Consider the following 21,243-nt stretch of genomic DNA (forward strand, 5'->3'; position numbering starts at 1 on the left):
TTTTTAGGCAACAAAAGAGAATAGAAATGAATTCATTCATATTTTACATAAGGTCCTCACCCGCTGTCATGCTATTGTTCTCGTCACAAAAACATTGGTGATTGACTTCCACCGACCGCCGTCCTCTTAACTCCCACACGTTCCGTTTTTGTCAAACGGCGCCCTGCTGTGTGTGGTCTCATGGTTGCTATGGTGCATCCAGAGCCCACCTGAAGTTGTGGAAATTGCAGTCTATAAAAAGCCGCTAGCGCCGATTTTCGTCTTTAGACTTGTTTGCTCTCATTTAGTCTCGCATGGATGCTAATTGAAGGGAAAAGTGGGACTTTCATATTGTCATGGCGTAACAAATGTTTTGAATAAATCTAATTTATAAAACCATTTCTTGACGCCCATGTCAAATCAGGCCTATCTTTAAAGCCACACCTCGTGAGGACAAACGTGCCTTCTGGTGCAGCGCAATGGTTTCTCATTCCATTCCAGCACTCTTGTATAACAAGTCAGCATTCCACCTGTAATCATTTCCAGTCGAGTCATTGTGACAGCAAAAATGGCAAATGCGGTTTCAGTGCTTTTATTTGCACAACAGGATTTGCACTGTACAAACAACCCCAGTTTAGGTGTTGAGGGACAAACACAGGAGCATCTCTTTTTACCTGACCTGAGCATCCCTCGCTCTTACTCTGTTGAGGAGAAACAAAGCTTTGTTTAAAAAAAAAAGAATAAATAAAAGCAGCAACTTGCTGAACAAATATACATGGGTAAGGGAAACCCTTCCGTTGCAAAACGCAGATATGAAATTAAATTAAAAAAGTGTAAATTAAAATAAATGTACTGTCCAGCCTCAATGATAGAGTATGATCTTGGTTTTAGGAGGAGAAGTAAACAAACAAAACCAAAAAACAATAATGTTCTATGCGGCCCCACTAGTCTAATCACAACATTCCGATGCATATCGCGTTTGTGGAATATTAATTAAACAGCAAAATGCGCCCGTTTGTATCCATCGGAGGGCAGCCATTTTGCCACTTACTGAGAATGACATCACAAATGAACAGGGTTTAGTTGACGACCAATCACAGCTCAACATGCAAACATCACGAGCAAGCGCAGCCATGATTGGTCGTTACCTGAGCAACTGTGATGTCATTTTCAATTGACAACAAGTAGCAAAATGGCCGCCCCCTGAGCTGGATAAAACAGGTGGACTTTGCTGCTAAATACATATTCCCCAAACGCAGTATTAATCAGAATTATTTTTGTTAGACTAGTGATGGCTAAAAGAACATATTGTAAACATTTTTGAGTTGACTTTCCGTTCAAACTATGTAAAAATGTAGCGGATAGACCAAAACAGAAAAAAGGCATACTGTGATCTCCACGTACATGTCAATACATCTTCCATCGTGTGAGGTTTGTACACATTAAGACAGAACACTTGGATTTAAAAAAGAAAACAGGGGCCAAAACACAAAACCCACAGAGCTCCTCTGACATTTTTTTTTTTTTTAGGTAAACATAGTGGAAGTTCTCTTGAAGCAATGACAACTTAATTAAATCCACTCAAATTCCCATTAGCGAAGAAATAATGTCGCCAAGTCAACATAAGATTTTGTATAAAAATAGAACGAGACATTCAACAAAAATAAATCTACAGTGTCAAATAAGAGGCGAGGGGGGGGGGCCGCTCAGGTTTGGCACGAGCTGGATGCTTTTCACACGTTAAGTCTGGGTGGCGGCACTCTTGGCTCTCTCGGCCAGCGGCCCGCATTGGAACCCGCGGGTTCCGTCGGGGCCCCGCGGGAGCCTGGTGACGCCCGGTGGCAGCCCGTCTGCATTCTGGATCTTGCGGGCCAGCATGGGGCTCCCCACGGGGCTGCTCTCCTGCGAGGCCACCTGCTTGCGCCTCTGCACCCACGGGCTGCCCGACGGTGTCAGGCTGCTGTCGGACGAGTAGTCGGCCCAGCGGCGCCCCGGTTCAGGGCTTAGCCGCCCCTGGGTGACCAAGGGCGATTTGTGGGAGTGGGCGGATTTGCGCTGGCTGCAGGGACTGGCGCGGGGGCTGGACCACGGACTGTTGCGGGGTGACAGGTGATTGTTCTGGAAGGCAACACCTGCGGCCGTGGGGCTGAGCTTGTTGCAGGACTGCGACTTACGGGCCGGCCGCGGCGACGTGGGGGTGCTCTCCGTGTCCGAGGAGCTGCAGGCCGAGTCGTCCGCGTGGTACTGCAGCTCTCGGACTCGGCTGTTGAGCGAGCGGCTTTTGCGCATCCCCGTGGGGGGCGCTTCTTCACCGGGCCGCTCCTTCTGGACTTTCTTCTTGGGGGGCTTGGTGCCGATCAGGACCACCTTCAAGCCTGACGAGCCGCTCCCGCCGTCCTCGCCACCCACGGCCTCGTTGGCTTTGACGGCCGCCTCCACTTCCTCGAACTCCACGATGGCGCACTCCTCACTGCCCAGCTGGGCGTAGCGACCGCTCAGCCTCTTCAGGTCGGCCGGCAGGTCCTTGCCCGGCTTGAGGACACGGACCGACGCGATGGCGCCGTATGTCCCGAAGGCTTTGAGCAGCAGCTTCATCAGCTGCTCCTGCTGAGCGCCGCCGCTCTCGCCGGCCCCGTTCTCCGTGAGCTGGGCCAGCTCGGGCCAGCGCTGCAGCTCGCTCAGCAGCAGCATGCGGCTGGGTAGCGACTCGCTGGCAAAGACCGGCACGGCCGACTTGCGCCGCACCTTCCGGCCTTCGTCGTTAAGCTCCAGGAGGTGTGATTGCCTCAGCGCGAAAGCCGTCGTTCTCCAATCGCGAGTCAAGTGTTTCACCTACAAAAACGACACGGGGTTATTCTTGAGAAATTACCAGAACTCCTAAGACCACGTCTACGGACTTATGCATTTTTTTTCCAGCCATTATTACCTTTTTGAAGGAGGTCAGCAACTTGACACTGACAAAGCCTAGCTTATTCCGCCGCACATGCTTTAGCAAGAAGGCGTCATGCTCCAGGTTTTCATCCGACAGGTAGTACTCGATCTGGGTCACCAGTTTTTGGATGAGTTCCGGGTCGGGGGGCTGCCAGCTCTCCTCCTCCAGCTCTCCACCACTGGTCCCGGCACCGCTGTATTGAGATGATGCAATGATGTTTTATTATTTGAATTGAACAAATGGAAAGAACAGATTGTGTTGTAGTGTAACGGGCAGAATTGTTGGACATTCTGGATCGTTCCATGTCCAGTATGCGTAGGAAGACGGCTCTCCCACTCAGAAAATCTCCTTTTGCTACATTTTGCATTCAACACAATCAGCTTACTAGTTGCTGACAGAATTGCATTATTGCGCAACCACACCCCCTCCCCCCCAATGCTCCAGTAAGACAGTGAATCACAGGTCCTGGTGCCAGGACTTCTCCATCTGAGAGGTGCACGGTCCCAATGCAGTTCAATGCCTGCCTCGCCCCTCCCTCTACGTGAATTTAAATGCAGTCTGGTATAAACAAGCAGATGAGAAGTGAATGAATTTTTGTCAAGATGACTCATCGCCTTCCTCCGCATCCCCCCCCCCCCCCCATGCCCCCACACTCTTGCTTCATCTCTGTCTCTCTCGCTCGGCTTTCTAGCAAGCTGACCGCACAGCTGGCACGAGCCTTCGAATGAGAGTCGTGCGAGCCTTTTTTGACGAGAGGACGTGACTCAAATCAGATAATACTCTGGAATCTCCAACGTCCAACCGTTTGCATTCCAAAGTCTCTCACGGGAAATAGTAGGAAAAGGAAACAGTGAACCCTCACACTGTTAACAAACTCACCGATTGGCTTTTTGTGGAATCTACCAGCAGCAGAAAAACACTGCTTTTGCGCTTTTTATGAAATGCTTTAAGTTGCCACAAGATGGCAGCAAAGCACAAATGTTCGATTAGACAGGAAGCTGGCCTGTCTAAATAAATTCATAGATACATTTAGCATTTTATTTCCTCTATTGAACGACTTAAGAATCTTAAGATAACAAAAGTGTCGTCGTGGCTTGACAACTGCTATTTTTACAGGTTGCGAAGGAAATGCAAAATGTCATATTTGAAACTATGAATAGGCGCAAGTATGTTGCAATTACTTGGCGGGTTTTCACGATTCGCAGCGGGGCTTCTTCACCGCCCCCCCCCCCTGTGAATAAATAATAAGTGGAGATTCTCTGTTGCAGGATATAAAGCAGTAAGCATCCAGATGGCAGCTACCAATCATCTCGTCTCCTGGCACCCGCTATAAACGTGACAAGAGAAGGAGGTGCCGCACAAAGCGCTTTGTGTGCTACAAAGCCATCAGGGCGTGGCCACGCTTGCCTCGGTGCTCAGGTAGGAACTTCTCAAGAGGCCGGCTAAAAATAGCAGGCGGTGACGCAAAGGGGTAGGGGGGGGGATTAAGGTGAAGGTGTCATCCTTTATGTCCCTCCAGTGTCCGGTAGTTTGGTGACTATGAGACTTGCCGTCTCGACTGTGTGAGGATTTTACAATGGGCTCTGCCACACTCTTCAGTAGTAGACTTTTATATTTATAAAAAATAAAAAAATAAAATAAAAAAACAAGGCAAGAAACTTTAATATTAAAGTTGGACAATTTAAAAAAAAAAAAAAAATTTGAAAATGAAAATAAGAGAACTGATTGTCCCCAAATTTAAGTAAAAACAACTCCCTTGCTTTTTGTGCAAACTAACATATAGATGCCAATTTATAAAGTTGTTCCACCTAAAATGACTATTTTAGCCATCAAAAAGATTTTTTTTTACAGCGATAGAAATACAGTTGTGCACTTGACACTGATATGTGCATTCTGTCCTCCCACCTGGTTGAGGCAGATGGCCACTCACACACACTCACAGACACACACACAGTCTTAAGGAAGCCATGCGGTCAAAGTGCTTGCTTTGATAGGATCAAAATAAAAAAAGGCTTATCGTCACTTTTGCCACTGAGCAACCGCTTTTGTCGCAATAAGTTTGACTTCTGCTTCTACAGTTGTCATCACATCTGCGGACGCTTTCCTCAAATGACCTTAAAAGATGTTTTAATAATTAATGATATTCGTTTATGTGAATATGTCATCATGTTAATAATTTAACAAGGTAGAAAACCACTTTTTTTAAAAGATCATTTTTACAATACTGCGAGGATGTGACAATGTCCCATGACTGAGCACTTATTTTTAGAGCGGCTCCACGAGTTAGTCATGTGGTCCTTAGGGGGGCTACCTGGGGACACCTGCCTCCTATAAATATGTATTTAATGGCATTTTGTTGCGTACAAGTGACTCTAAATGGAGCTCAGTTGCAGTAAGCACAGAAATGGAACAAACAACACCACGAAAACATTTTTGAGGTATTTGGTACTTATATTGGAGTCAGATGGAAACGCACAAACTCGAGGTGAAGGCATGGTTCCATCAAAAACAAGATGATTTCACTCCGTGATATTGTTTGCATGCTTGAAATGCAAAAATGCAGAAAAACAAGTTGGTTCAAAAAGTGCCCTGATGTATTTGTGGTTTGAACATGTGTATAAAAACGGAATTGGAGATTTAATTCCTACTCAAAGCTCAGCCAGCTTCAACTATTGACAAATGAGATGCACAGGATTGTGAAATAAAATTTAAAAAAGGACCAAACTGAGGCTTTAGGTCTATTTGAGCTCGCTACAACTTTTAAGTCTCCCATGGTGTAAAGTGCGCGTGTGTCATGACAAACCTTGACTTGTCATGCCTGCCGAATTCATCCTCGCTGCAGCTGCCGCCGATAAAGTCGACATGACCGGGCGAGAATTCCTCCGGTTCCTCGTCCTCAGCCGCCTGGATGGCGACCGTGATGGTGACCGTACCCATCTCTTGCGAAAGCTGGTGGTCCACGGTGATGACCTCTTCGGACGAGTCGGGGGAGCATGGGCTGGTGCTCGGACTGGAGATCCCCGCGGCAGCGCTCATGTTCTCCCCGGAGTGGCTTAAGACGGCTGCGGAAGCCGAGCTCGTGTCAAGGAGGCGGGCAGTCGATCGACGGCTACTCTCGCGGAGGAGGACCCACGGAGCTCCCAAGACGCGCTCCACGGCTTGCCACACGAGCCCGAACCAGATCCGAGCGGCCTGCGGAGCCGGCGAGACGCAACCTGGAGCGAGAGAGGCCGACGGGCTGCAAGGGGAGGAGGAGGAGGAGGAGGAGGAGGCAGCAGCACCGCCACCACCGTGTACCGCCGCGGCTACTGCAGCTACTTCCTCATATGTAAGAGGCTTTGTGGCTCGGATGCGAGCTCTGGGATTGGGCCGTGGTGGCGTCTGTTCGCACTCACTGGCCCACAAGCAGAGGCTGACACAAAGCCAGGAGGGGGGCAGCAGGAAGGAGAGGCAACGCATGAAGGCGTTCACCAGCGCGTGCATACTTGATTTATTCAATTTATTCCCGCACAGTCGTGCATAAAAATACTTGTTATTGTGATCATACAAATCCCACTTTCCTAAGGCGTCTTTAAAATGGGAGGGGAGCAAATTGACGTGTTGCAACCTAATTGGGGGAATTGCCGTGACGATGCAGCAGGTAGAATTGAAGGCTGCTAATTGAATAATAGGCTTGCAGCGTGTTCTGGCACGCAGCCAGGTGACCCCTCAGGAAAAAGGAGCGTGATGATTAACGGGAGCCCCAAAAATAGAAGATCGAGGGAAAGTCCATCTGCAAATAGATAAAGATAAATAATGAGCACATGATTGAAAAAAATATTGAAGTTCAAACCGTCAATTTGTGCAATATAAATATTTTTTAGGTCTATTTGACTCAAACCAAACCCTAAAAATCCCCAAGATGTTTTTAAGAACCTTTGCTAGTTCTGCCAAAGAGGAAATAGTTTGTGTATTTGGAGGTTTCCAGGGTAAACTTTTTTCTTAAATGGACTCGTGTGGGGAAAGCCCATTAAAATTTGAAGGGTGTAACATTGTGGAAAAACTAAGTGTACCCTGCCCTAATAGTCACACAAAACTTAGAGTGCAGTTTGTTTTCCAGTGGCCTTGGAATAGTTTGAGGTTATAAATTGGGAACATATTCTACAAAAACCAAAATCGCAATAATAATACTGAATCATTTCCAAAAGTGATCAAGGACTTGGCTTTGTGGTCACAGTTAAACAAAGCGCCCACTTGGCCCTGGAAATGTTTTTATTTCTTTTCCTTTCCACATGTTCACACTTGTCGTGCTCACAGCTTGACCATTCCACTTTTCTAAGCATCTTTCTTGGCCTAAAAACGGTGACAATCACTCACAATACTTTTGTTAGCCCGTCACCATCCCTGCATGAAGCAGCCCGAGTCCCAAACATTGGCAAGTGTCGCTCACAGCTGGTGGGCAGGCTGACTCATTCTCGGCACCACATGCCGTACACACTGCTCCACTTTGTGTGTACAGTGTAACAAGTTTGGCAAAGTGTGTCAGCAGTTCTCAATGTAGATTATAGAATCATGTTTTCCCAATACGCAGAAAATTCCCAACCTCAACTCTGAGCCTAACCCTCATTTAAAATCATAAAATGTAAGCTTGTTGATATTCAGAAGGCAGAGTCTCCATTTAAAATCCTAATATTGACAAATCCAGTTTATTTTCATTTTAAAGATGCATCACTCCTAAAAAAATATGTCAACATCATAATGGACATCCTGTACTTCCTTTTATCCCTAGGTGCTTGCATTGATGTTTTCATGTTGCTCGTCCTTTGGCTCACTGACCTTTCCAAGACAATTATATAATCTTAAATTCTTGGAAAGGGGAAAAAAAAAAAAAACTAGAAAATTAATAAATTACTGTGGACCACCCGAAGGTTTCAATCAAGCTGTGACCTTTGAACCTGCTCCTTTGTTTGCGGAACGTGACACCAAGTACTAAAAAAAGCATCTTTGCACAAAATAATCACACTTGTATTTGTAATAAAGGTTTAAATGTCAAACCACCACAAAAAGAAATGAGTCAATAAATGAATAAAACCGATGGAAAAGACACCCGGAAAAGAGAAGCACATGTCGCAGGTAGAAAAATAAATAAATAGAAGTCTTGACAAATTAATAAAATTAGCACCTTGGATAGCTCAGTACATGTGAAGAAGCACAAACGCTTGACAGACAGCTTACATTCTATACATGTGGCACATTTCCTTCTCGTTCATGAATAGATTGTGACAGGCACTGTGTGGGTTGCGCCTTTGGTAAATCTGGACTGCTTTTTCCAAAGGATTATAATTACACTTGGTTGTTTGTTATTATTTTCCAAATACCATCGTAAAAACATTACCATAACTAGCGCTCCAGCCGAAGTTGGAGGCAATTTGCAATTTAGTTTGTATGTTTGCAGGATACTTCCTGTTTTGTGGAGAATGACTTAAAACACAGATGTGCCAAAAAAAAAAAAAAACAGGACAGCTTTCTGTTTAGAAGTAACATATTGGGGTGGTCAGCAGCCCCATGAGCCACCAGCAAAGATCCGCCCCTGCCCTCCAAAAAAAACACCTCAACACATTACCACTTCACCTTGCAATCTGGTAAACAAATACACATAAATAATTTGCAATTGTGCATATTTCTACCATGTTCTGTTTTTCTGTGTGTCAAATGGAGGAGGCTCTGCTCTCTTGTTTAGTTCAACACAGTGGGGTCAATGACAGGAGGCAAAGTTGAAAGGTCACACGTGGCACAAATGCATGTCACAACATGTTTATTCAGTGTGCCGCGTGTGTTTGTGTCTCGACAAGTCCTTGTTAACATCCTGTTGCATTTGCTCAATGATACTTTAGATTTTGCACTCTCGCTTGAGAAAAATGGGACCGGATAAACAAGAGCTCTGTTTTGTTTTAATTAGTCGGTAATCAGACTGGAAGGACATGTGTGACTCCAAATTACATCGCAACAACAGCCAGCTGACTAATAAAAAGCACATTTTTAGATCATTTGAAATTTTTAGTACCAGTTTGTACAGCAAGTGCTGTTTTTGTTTTTGTTTTTTAAAGAAAGTGTACGTTACCAAGCAATGGCACGGCGGTTGCCATGGCAACGAAACTTGTGTGTTTGTGTCTCTTGCTTTCCGAGGAGGCTGCGAGCAGAAAGGATCTCCAAAACGGTAGCGATAGATAAAACATTTAATGTGCCGTTGTTTGCTTCCATAGGGATGTTTTCCAGCAAAAGAAATTTGATGCTAGCCCGGTGCTAACAAATTTGCTGGCTGCACGGAGACATGGGCTCCGCCGAGCGCACACGGAAACACAGAAACGACAACAATGATAACTTGGTGTTTCTCACACCAATGGTTAGTGACACCATTTATTAGTTTGTTTTGAATAATTGCACAAGAATGACAAAACTCAACTTTTCCCTGCAGGTTAACAGTTGCAAGTTGCGCCCAAAGACCGGCAAATTATTACCTGGGAGAGGCCAGCGAATGGTGAGCACATTGGAAGACATGCAAATTTGATGACCAAATAATAATCATATTTTAATCAATTTTTGTTCCCATTTCATAGGTCGCATATCATGATTATTTAAAGGACTCAGGTCTGAATCCAAAGGCAAGAAGTTCGCTTTACCCAGGTGCTTTTATTCTGTGCAGCTCAACACTATTTTCTAAGTATAGTCAAGTAGTGACGTCAGTTTTAGAAATTGTGTCCTGGGCTCACCTGAATTGACAAACATTCCTCTCCAGATTATTCTTATTCCCATCGAGAGCCATCGCTCAGTGCTGCCCCCTACAGTTTGCCCTCATTTCCTTTTACTCCAAATGAGGTCCGGAACAGGCCAACTCGCAGCGCCCCTCACCCCAAGTCAACAGGTGAACAGCACAAAGTAGAATTATCATTTGTATGAAAAGAAAATATATTTACATTGGTGTTTATTTGTTGTTCAGGTGGCAACGGAGCGTACCATTTCAACGCCACCTCTGGTTTCCCCATCATTCACTTCCATTTGGATGATGTGGGATCCAGTCTTCATCGAATTGACTTGGACAGGTATTTGTTGTTTTTACAAGACTTTAAATTCTGCCTTTTGTTTGCAGGGACAAACAACTAGTATTATATTCGACTGAAAAATGACCACCCACTGTTATGTAGTTTTTTCTTTCGTTTCCGTCAAAGCTGCAATGACAAATATGTCCACTAGGGTGCAGCAGACTCCTTAAAATACTTAATACCTGTAATATTTCGGTAGGTGGCTTCAGTTCATATGAATGTTTTCCACCTTGCAGGCGCTGCCTAGATGAGTGTCCACAGTTTGGCGCCTTGGAGGACTTGCAAGTTCTCAACCTGCAGCACAACATGATCGCTACCATCAGTCAGCTGTCACTCTTGAGGCAACTTGTCATCCTCAACTTGGACGACAATCACATCACCGATATGAGCGGCATCCAAGCACTTACCTCCCTGAGGATCCTCAATTTGGCAAATAACAGGTGACTTGTGTCATAAGTCTGATACCAATGTAACAAATAAATACAAGAATTCATTTTACACTTGAGGGGCTTGTAAAAAATGTGGTATCCAAAATCTTAAAGGAGCTTTTCTATCATTTCATAACCTTGGGTGTAAAGTAAAATATGAGTCTGCAATGTGTGACTTTTCTTTTGCAGGATTTGTCAAATCACCTGCTTGGATAATCTATCCAAGCTTCACATCTTGGATTTGCATCATAATCAGGTACAACGTTTAACTCCCATTGCTGGATTCATAAATTGTATCCATCTATCTGGTTACACTTCATTAGTCTTCTTCACTCTGGCGGCGCCATGTAGTCTTAAGCCTTTGTGGTTTAGCTGCTCATGTTTTGTGTGAGAAAAATGGAAACAAAAAAGAAGCAAATTTGTTCTTTATTTTTATTCAGTTGGCAAAAAAGACAAACTACACACACACCGCGCGGACAAGGCGAGAGAAATCAAACAATGAGAAGATATTAAACGGAAAGGCCCGACTGATTGTCTTAATTGTGTTGTGCCAGTGCGCGCTGCCCACGCAGCACCTCAGGGAACGCTCTCGAGTCCTCTTCGCTTTGTGGAGCCACAGTCCGAATACATGAATAATTACAGCACAGCGCGGTTTCAGCTCATGTCCACAGGAAAAACATTTACATGATAATATAGATATTTTTTTTAATGATCATATTTCATAACATTGTGAAACGGTTGCTAATGAAGTCCCAGCAAAATACGACGATTAGATGTTCAGTTGGATTTTGAATGATAACTATAAATCACAAAAAGTTGACTCCCATTCTGTACGCTCATCCTCGATGACCAAAGCGGAGCATCAAATGTGACCCGACACGTCGGCCATCGCTTTTCCACTTGGCCGCTTGTTCGCGAGCGCTCCCGCGACACGCTCTGCTCACTCTGAAAACCGAGGCCCCTCGGAATCTTCTCCTCTCATCAATTCCGCTTGTACTGTCAGCAGCGTGGGTGGCCGAGTGGCCCAACGTTGAGGCGCCTCGCAAAGACTGTGGACCATGTTATCTTCTGATAAAACCTTATGAATAAAAGAAAAACTTTACCATTGTCACCTCATATGTTACTTTTTGTCTCAGATCAGCAAGATGGAGAACCTGAACCATCTGACCGAGCTGCAGGTGTTGAACCTGGCTGGGAACAACATCTCCCGAGTGGAGAACCTCCAAGGCCTGAACTCTTTGACGGAACTCAACCTGCGACACAATCACATCTCTTTTGTGGTGAGGGGCCTTCATTCATTTTGATCAAATCAGGTCTTCCAATCTCCATCCGAATCCTGTTTTTTAAAATTCCCACTGATTATGTAAATGCTCGGTCATTGGTGTTCAAGTCACGTCATAGCCTCGGACCAGCTCACTTCTGTGAGATCACTTTGGACGTGTCATCAAATCTTACGCTGCTTCCGAGACATTCTCAGAAGCTTCCCGGGCTCAGCGCATGAAATCGGACCCTGAATAACAAGAAACTCACTTCCTTTGGTTCCTAAAGCTTTTAAACAGGAACACTACATGTCAGGACTGGCCTATTCATTTTCTACTCAAATCCCTGGAGCACTTTTCTTGCTTTTTGGTGAAGGAAATCCACTTGGAATCCAACATAACATCAACTCCAATCTTCTCCCATCACTCACCTTCTCCCGCAACTATGTGCTATTGATCGGATGTAATATTTCACTTACTCTTCAATTCTATGGTGTTCTCTGAACCTGTCACTGACGCAAGAGCGTGGCAAGAGTCATTTATCAAAATTGTTTTCACTTGTTGTCAGGTGGTTCTTTCATTCGGAGAATCCCCCGTGACGGAGTATGTTTGAAAAAAAGGATAACACAATAACAGTCACCTAGGGGCAGGCTGGCTTTTTTCCATTTGTCTTGAAACATCATTACGGTTGAGAGCGTCAACAATATTCACGCGATGGGATATCCAGCTTTGTTGCGGATCGCTTAGCTTGAACATCTACGCGTGTGTGGTCTTGACTTTGTTTGGAGAAGTCTCTTTTCTAACGTCGCCATGAAATTAATTCGTGTGTACTTTGCTGAACAAGCAAGCATTGAGGTGGTTATTATTCTGAAATGTAAACACTTCTAGGAATTGATAGAAAGTTAATGCTATTTCTAGCTAACACATTAGCCACCTTTGTGTTCTATTGCCCCTCGCAAGCCTGCAGGCACGTCTCCTCTTCGCCGCGCTCTGTTCGCATGCCAGCGCAGCGGCGGCCATCGCACGCTGTCTGAGGCTAAATATAGCCACCCCATCTCAGACTACATGATGTCATCGCTGAGCTGACAGGCCGCCTAACGACGGTCGACCAATTACAGCGGCTGTCTTTCCAAACAATTGATCACAATTTTGTTTTTCCCAGCTTTCTCTGGCTGACAGCTTTTGGTTTTTTTTTACACTCACGCTGACACTAAGCCAATCATCACCTCATTGATTGTCACATGCAAGTCACGCCATGGATAATAACAGTTGGTACCCCCCCCCCTGCAATAGCATTAGCTGCTAACCGCTAGCAATATATTCCGTCACTTGTTATCAAGTCTCTAATGTCGAACTTATTATTACACTTGCAAACAGCATAGTCAACCTGCTAGCTTAGCTGATATAAATAGGTCCAATCCGAATTAATTGCAAGTCTTGCCGGAATCGGATGTGCGTATTGGGCATGAGATGTTCCGCTAAAACTCATTTGCATGTGTGGTCCTCTGAGGATTTGGCAGGGGCGGGGGTGCGGATGCTGCTCATTCAGAGCCATTGTTCCTTGCCACCAAAGCGCGTGTGTGTGTGTGACTGTGTATGCGGGCTGCTGCAGCATCTCTGCATTGCTCCCCCTCCCCTCCTCATCCTCACACCGCCTCCCTCCGCCCCGCGGAGGGAGGCAGCAGCATGCCGGGCTCGGTGCATGCGCAGGGCGAATTGGGATGCTGTGCCGCCGGAGCCGAGAGCTGCAAGGTGACTGACTGAGAGGAGAGGCCAAAGTGACGATGCTCTACCTCCCTCTCTCATCCCTCCTTTTCCCTCCCAGGACGAGGTGGAACGTCTGCCCCGCTTGCGGCGACTCTTTCTCAGCTGTAATAACATCAGCAGGTAAGCTTTTCAGCCACCTTAACGCCTCCCCCCCACATCTTCATCCCCTACCGTTCATCCCATACTGAATCTGGAGAAGATCCACCAGGCCTAAAAGTTGTTTGAAGCACGCTGGATGGTTAGTGCTAGCTCAGGGCATGTGGGCTGTTTTGTCACGCCCTCCCTGGCAGCCTCAATGAAGACGTTAACTTCTTCACGCAGTAATGTGGCCGAAGCCTGCATGTGCAATGTGGCCCGGTTGAGCCGGGTGGAAAACTAAAACAATGAGCAATTAAAGTATGGTAATGTCCTCGCATGTGGGCAAGGAGAGCCACAGTTGCTGATGTCAGCTGTTTGTCAAACACGCACATGCAAAATGAAAACACTCTGAAGAAGCTACTGTCGGCGACAGCTGACTATCAAACGCCAGCCCGTGATGTCACTCACAAGACCACACCCCTTAAAGGGGAAGTCACGTCAAATGTTCTGAAGAATATGTTCGATGCGGGCCCGTAAAACTTCACAAATATTTTCCTCATTTTTGTATTGTTATTTTTTTTAGATATTATGACTTAAAATTTTAACTTTTTTATTTCTTCTTATTTCTATGTTCAACGCGGGTCCGCAAAACTTTTCAAACATTTTTCTCATTATTGTATTATTATTATCATTATTATTATTATCATTATTATTATTATTATTATTTTTATTTTATTTTATTTTTTTAGACATTACGACTTAAAATTTTGACTTTTTATTTCTTGATATATGGCAACTTTATTTCGGTAAAATGCAATCATTGCGATATTTCTGTTATTCCTTTGATCACAGACGTTGCGTCATTCTTGTAACGGTTCCCATCTGAACTTTTTCATCTTTTTTTTTTTCCCGACCTAGTCTCCACCAGCTAGGCTGCTCCAGGGAGCCGCTCTCCCTTTCCGAACTTACCCTGGATGGGAACCCCGTAGCCCTGGAGACATGGTACAAGCAAGCTGTCCTGCGCTGTGTGCTTCACCTCAGACAGCTGGACATGAAGCGCATCACGGTGAGCCTCATTACGCTTTCTTTCTTTTGTGTGTTTCCTGTGCTGTATAAAATGAAACATGTTATATAATGAGCCACCTTACCACAGTAGTATTACCTTATTTTCCAAATCCAGAAGCAAAACTTGTTTGTTCCATTCAGTAGTCCAGCTCTTATTCTCTCATCAAATCCAAATGTATTTTGTAAATAATTTTCCTCCTTGTTGAAACATTTTTAAAGGCTTTTGTACTGTGTATGTAATCGCCTGCCGGAGACGTTGTGACCCTTGGCATTAAGCTGTCTAAAATAACCATCAAGGCATCGCTCAGCGAGACGAAACTGTCAGGCGTCGCTGCCGAAGCCAGCAAACTTTCAGAAAGGGCTGTCAAAGTCCATTTGTGTCTTTGTTTCGACACGTTCAAAAGCTGTTATCACACACACACACACACACACACACACACACACACACACACACACACACACACACACACACACACACACACACTTTGAGTTTTATTTGTGGCTTTGCCGACTTCATTTCAAGGTGTCCAGCTTTTCAACTTCCTCCATCTGAATTTAAGTAATCATTTAGCCTCATATTTATTATAATTATGATGATGATCATGATGATGATCATGATGATGATGATCATGATGATGATGATGATGATGATCATCCATCCATCCATCCATCCATCCATCCATCCATCCATCCATCCATCCATCCACCCCATCCATTATTTATGTTGCAAAACCTCCTCCTTTGAAATCAATAACATATTGACCAATGGGACCAAAACAGCCGGACTTTTATTTTTGTGAGCCCAGTGGACAGCTTCATATCGCCCCGAACTGGCAGAGATCCACCCCCCTTGACACCATGGCATGCATCCCAAAACAAGTGTTGCGCTGTCACAGACTGTCACAGCTTAGCAGCAATGCATTCTGGGAGTATTGGCTATCCCCAACAGCTGGGCTGTGTTCATCCCAGACTGAAAATCTAGACCGATAATCCTGTGATGATGATGCTGGCTGGCTGGTGTCAGATCCCCTCTCCTACTGCGGCAAGTGGTCCAATTCTGACCGACACGACACCTCTATTTTTTATTTTTTTTGGCAGTTCTTCACTCCGCTGAATAATTTAGAAGTCGCAAGACTGCTGACCTCGCTGTTTTTTTAAAGGACGAGGATCGGCGCATGGCTGGTGTGCAGGCTCGGAAAGAGGAGGAGAAGAAGAAGGAGAGTCACAAGCAGACCATTCATAAGGTAAATGATTATATCCTGGAAAAAAAACTCCATATAGGAAATAAAGAAAATGGATTTTTTTCAGGCCAGAAGACACTGTCAAGAGTTTTGAATGGATTTGCTCAGATTTACTCGACCGACTCACCTCGTCATCGGGGTGTGGTACATTCCACATGGGGGGGGGGTGTAGTGTCAATGCTAAATTTCAACCACAATTGTTTAAAGTTGTCACAGAGGTGAATTTATGTTGTGTAACTCCACCGTGAGTCTCAAATTCAATATCTCAGCCATCAGCAGAAGCTATTAGGTAGCTTTCGACTGAGACCTAAGACAGACAGCTTGAATGGTTCAGCTTGGGGCGAGTGACACTTGAAACCTTGCCAACTGTCTGTCGACATGTGTGTTGCATAGGAGAAGCGGCGTCTTGCCATCCGTAATGCGGCGCAGCAGTGGGAGGGCGTCGTCGCCGCCTGCCTGGAGCTGCCGTCGACATGTACGACAACCAACGGCGCCAAAGAAGAAGTCAGCCCGGAGAACAGCCCCGCCCACTGCCACACGCAGACCAACGGGTTAGCTCAGGAGCCTTCGCCCGATGAGCCACGGTGGGTCTGATGCAACAGTAACAGTATGTGATCACAATTAGAATAAAATATAATTATCTATTTTCATGCTCTTAGCTAATAGCTGCTGTTTAACGTGAAAAAAAATACTACTGGTTCGTGAAGCAAATTTGAAGCTTCATTTTACTGTACTGTGTCAAAATGTCACCCCCCCCTTTGATCAAATTAAAGATCCCATTTTACAATAGCAATAATTGCTGAAATTAAGTTAATATTACCTTCAGTAAAGCTCTTGTGTGGAATAAAAAAAACCATCTGTCTGATTCCCTATGTTAGACGGGTGAGTCCGGGTTTTGGACCGGAACGGATGACGGGTGGACCCGAAAACCGTTTCCGCACCAACAGCCGTCCAAACAGCCCTCGAGATCCAAAGTAAGACAAGCTTTCACATGATTTCATTTTTAGATCATTCGAAAAACCCAAAGACAAGTTTTGACCAATTAAAATCTGCATGGCCATTTGAAGTTCTTCCTTTATGATGAATTTGATTTCGTAAAGCGTGTTTGAATTACATCCATCACGTATGCATCCTGTTTCCATCAGTCTTCTGCATCAACAGTCGTGTTTAAGACCTCATGCAGAGATGAATTATGAGGAGGCGTGCATAGTCGCATTAATCGTTTCCTACTCGGCACGCAAACAGACAAAATGGCCCTGAAAGGCAATGGTGACAAATGTCTGCCTCACCCCTCTGAGCTGAACCCGGTGTCAGCTTTTGCTTCCATTGTATCGCCCCCCAAATCTATATTTTATCTTCCCCCTCAGGCCGAGCGTGTCATTCATTAGCCTTTGAGAAAGGTGACACCGTCATTCCCACGCACGCAAACACAAACAATCGGCCAAACCTTCCTCCTGCTTAACGGATGGAATTGTCTCTTGTTTGTTGATGTCTCGCACGACATCACGTATCGTCTGGCCGCCATGCGTGAGAATCCTCGGGAAGTACGCCGTCACAGATGGCGCATGGGTTGTCACCTTCCGGAATAGAAACAGATTCAGGAGGACATCTGGATCTGCATCCTGTGATTACATATTTGTGCCTATTTCAGAGACCATTTGGTTGAATTGAGAAAAAAAAAAAGAAAATTTGGTTCTTCATTTTAGTTCCTATCCTAATTGTCATGTTTTTGTTTGCATCGATACAAATCAAATCAAAGGAAAAGCGGAATAATTCTGCTACAGCTAGCAGAGCTATCATTCCGCTAGCTTAATCGCTAAATCCGAAACATCTGTCGCTGTTTAAGTGGGGAAATGACAATATAATGCTGTTGTAGCAACACTTATCCTCTTTATTAAAGAAATAAAGTCCATACAGACGGTGTACACTTTTTAGGGAAGATTTAATTTGCCAGATGATCTCCTGCGGGATTAAGTGTGATGATGGGGGATTTGAGCGTATGAGTGACATGTTTTCCGCGCAGTAGGTTGAACTCAGTGATACTCTCCCCCGTCGTCTTTTCACGACTTCCTGCCGAGTGTAATTGAGTGGGCTGTTTTGTGTCAGCTTGCTTTGGTTGCATCCTTTATTATTTCAAATATGTGTATAGACACACACAGGCAAGACCACACTTGTACACAATTTACCATTGTGTTTTGCTATATTACTATATTTTTTCCAAATTTTTCAAAATCAATATTTCACTTTTAAAGGATATATTGTGTATTTTTCCCCAACATGGACAATACACATTTTGCTCATTTCTAACAATTTAAACAAAAGATTTTTTTTTTTCCCCCACAGTAAAATGCATTTTTGTAATCATTTAAAAATGTCATACTATGTTTTTTTTTTCTTTCTTAGGTCCAAATGCGTTTTTTTTCCTTCTATGTTTCAGGCCCACGGAAGCAGGAAGCGTGACGAGCCTGTCGCTGTCCGACAGTCATCTGGCCGAGCTGGACGGCGACACCTTGCGCTTGTTCGGCCCGGGTGCCCTGGAGGCACTGGAGAGGGGCTGGGGGGTGCAGACGGCCGGCGCCGTCACCGTCATCGCCTTCCGTTACATCCACTTTGACGCCATCGTACCAACGCTGCCCAGGATCAGGGTCAAGTTCCCCAATCTGGCGGTGAGAATATTATACGCAGAATATTTATGCAATACGGAATATGGAACTTTATTATTATTTTTTTTTTTATGCAGCATCTCATTTTCCTGGAAGCCAACATCAGCCGCCTGCCACAGTTGGCCGCAGTGGCTCAGGTTCGCCGTCTGGACCAGCTGACCATACACCCGCAGGGCAACCCGGTGGTGGGCCTCGCCTTGTGGCGCTCCTTCGTCATCTACCGTCTCCACCATTTTAACCTGCAGAAGATCAACGGTCAGGAGGTCAGTCCGCATCGCGTCAGTAGATGGCAGTGGTGCACAAATTCTGTTATTATTAATTAAAAATGGAATTAGGGTATTACATTATTACTTGCAGATATCTTATAAAAAAAAGTAAAAATTATTTATAATTTTTTTGATGTTCATATATTTCTAAGAGCATCAACCATAAAAGTAATTACCAAAGACCTTTATTAAATTAAATTTAATTAAATTAAATTTAATTAAATTTAATTTAATTTAATTTAATTTAATACTCAAACAGTAATACAGGGAATATCCTTCTTCAATAGACTGTGTTTTTTGCTTTATTAATTTGTATTTGATTATGTTTGGATGTTGGTCCCATATGAGATCATTTATAAATTACGTAGAACTGTACTGGCTCTCCTCGGCATTGGCAGGTCCACATCTCTGTAACGTTAAGCATATTGATGTCACTCTGTATGTTTCTGTGTGTCGTATTAGTATATACGTGTGTATGTATGTGTGTGTTCACGTCCCTCGCCAGGTCACCATGAATGATGTCATCGCTGCCGAGCGCGTCTTCGGTACGCTGGGCCACGTAGCGGCTACCGAGACACCGCGCTGCCGTCTTCTCTTGCTGCTGGAGGAGTCCAGGTGAGGCGCTAATTTAATCCAATTTCCTTTTTGACCCATATTGGGTTATTTTTTTACTCAACTGTAAAAATAAAATCGACTTAGATACATGAAAGTAGGATTCCTAGTTGATGACTTCCCACCACTGACAGGAAGTATGTGACCGACGTGGAAACCCTCGCGGGCATGTGCGTGCTTGACTGCCGTGTGTTTCCGTACGCATTTTTGTCTGCTGCTGGCACCAGCCAGCCGGCGGTGCTAAGGCGATGCGTCTCGCTCGGGGTGGGTACTTGGCACCGTCACACGCACACATAGAGAAACATTCCACCTTTTTCCCTTTCATACTTTAATTCTATCCTGGAGCGTGCACTCGGGCTGAACTGTAAATAGCAACGTAGGCTCCTTAGTAATTAAACCGGAAAAATGCATGTCATGTCCAGACAATTTCACCGCCGTCAGAGATATTTTTCACTTTAATGTGCCACTTGGGTTTCCCGTGCGTCTGAAGTCAATTTCTCTCAATATATTAAAGGGGCCGTATTTTATATTCGTATCTTGACTTAAGCATGCATTTTCCTCGCGTAACTTATTAAAGGTGAGTTTGCAGTTTGCAAATTGCTAGCAAGATTTGATTGTAGCCTCAGTTCACCCCCCCACTTAAGCCACGCCCCTCACTAAATAGTTTTGAAAGCTCACCTCTAATAAATTTAGTGCCATTTTGTCTGTATTAAAAAAAGCTGAGAGTTATTTTGTGAAATCCTCACTCACTCTCTGTCTCATCTTTCACCCTCCCCTGAAGGAAGCGGCAGCTGCAGTTCCTGTTGGAGGGGCGCGGCCGGCGCGCGGGGCTCAGCCCGGAGGAGCTGCGGGACAACGGGAAGCTAGCGGGCGAAGGCCTGAGCCGAGCACTCTTCAACTATCCGAGCCGGGACGGCAGCACAGACAGCCCGGAGGTTAGCGCGAGGATTGAGACACGTCCTGCGGTTTTGCCTTTCAGTCCGCTAATTTAATGCTAATGCTAACAGTAGCAACAACTAAGCTGGAATGAATAAAGGGCTTTGGATGTTCTGCGTCGCAGGAAGGCGCCGCCGAGGCATCCGAGCGCGGCGCCACCGTGGACCTGTACCTTCAGGATCTGGTGCGCCGGGCTTCAGAGACTAACGTGAAGGGCGAGGCCCTGCACCGCCTGTGGCCCAGCATGTTCGCCGAGATGGTGCGCGACTGCGTGCTGGAGATGCACGACCGAGAAGCCTTCCGCCAAGCCAGCCTTGCCAAGCTGTCCAAGTGAATGAGGACAGCTCGTGATTGCCATCATGACCCGTAACGACACACACACACACGCACGCTCACGTCTGGACGTTTTCACAAGCACCTTCACCACTTTAAGGACTTGTTGATTGAATGTAGTTGGGACAGCTTTGAAATGACCACAATCTGTTTTGAATAATCTTGTCTTTCAGCTCATACTGTATGTTCATGTCCCACGTGTGTTGCCTGAGAAAAGATGGTAAGACACAAATCAAGAGTTTGTTTTAAAAACACTGGATTCCTCTATTGTAGTATTAAAAGATTCTCTATTAACACAATCACTGGTGCACCTTATTGTGTTTTTATACCTAACTTTATTTTTTTCAACTGTACCAGGCTTCTGTCAAGAGTGAATTTATTTTTAAATAATGTTTCCCATTGTTAATTATTTTTTTTTATACATAAATAATTCAATTTGGAAAGTAAACAAGTAACAGATCTCCAACCTTTCCTTCCTCAGTAAAATCTTGGTAAAAGCAGTTTCTGGTGTCCCTAATGTAGTGGCCGATGAGTGCGTCTCAGCAGGGGGCGCAAAAGAGTCACTTTTTTCCTTACCGCGTGTGGCTCACCACAAGTCTTTCACA

The 21,243-nt window shown here is 44.9% G+C and overlaps 2 protein-coding genes across 5 annotated transcripts; one reads left to right on the plus strand and one right to left on the minus strand.

Annotated features, from left to right (window-relative positions):
• Nucleotides 1-555: 555 nt before the first annotated feature.
• Nucleotides 556-6,414, minus strand: larp6a (La ribonucleoprotein 6, translational regulator a). Its single transcript, XM_037248409.1, has 3 exons — nt 5,715-6,414; nt 2,906-3,104; nt 556-2,811 (listed from the first exon to the last, which is right to left on the minus strand). Exons 1-3 carry the CDS (start codon nt 6,392-6,394, stop codon nt 1,720-1,722), a joined length of 1,971 nt encoding a protein of 656 aa, XP_037104304.1. The 5' UTR covers nt 6,395-6,414; the 3' UTR covers nt 556-1,719.
• LOC119121048 (leucine-rich repeat-containing protein 49) lies at nt 6,105-20,937 on the plus strand. 4 transcript variants are annotated; one of them, XM_037248405.1, is made up of 19 exons: nt 6,105-6,239; nt 9,154-9,293; nt 9,366-9,428; nt 9,508-9,574; nt 9,687-9,812; nt 9,888-9,990; nt 10,227-10,430; nt 10,608-10,674; nt 11,555-11,698; nt 13,503-13,564; nt 14,441-14,588; nt 15,748-15,831; nt 16,222-16,412; nt 16,707-16,802; nt 18,266-18,494; nt 18,569-18,754; nt 19,263-19,372; nt 20,151-20,304; nt 20,430-20,696. In XM_037248405.1, the coding sequence occupies exons 2-19, from the start codon at nt 9,222-9,224 to the stop codon at nt 20,637-20,639; spliced, it is 2,316 nt and encodes a 771-aa protein (XP_037104300.1). In that variant the 5' UTR covers nt 6,105-6,239; nt 9,154-9,221; the 3' UTR covers nt 20,640-20,696. The 4 variants fall into 4 exon arrangements, 3 of the variants coding, with proteins under 3 accessions (XP_037104300.1, XP_037104301.1, XP_037104303.1); XM_037248406.1 differs by lacking the exon at nt 6,105-6,239 and having other exon boundaries at nt 9,043-9,293; nt 20,430-20,937; XR_005097609.1 differs by lacking the exons at nt 6,105-6,239; nt 20,430-20,696 and having other exon boundaries at nt 9,036-9,293; nt 19,220-19,372; nt 20,151-20,281.
• The last annotated feature ends 306 nt before the right edge of the window (nt 20,938-21,243 follow it).

The sequence above is a fragment of the Syngnathus acus genome, chromosome 3 (genome assembly GCF_901709675.1).
Source record: "Syngnathus acus chromosome 3, fSynAcu1.2, whole genome shotgun sequence".
Classification (NCBI taxonomy): Eukaryota; Metazoa; Chordata; class Actinopteri; order Syngnathiformes; family Syngnathidae; genus Syngnathus; species Syngnathus acus.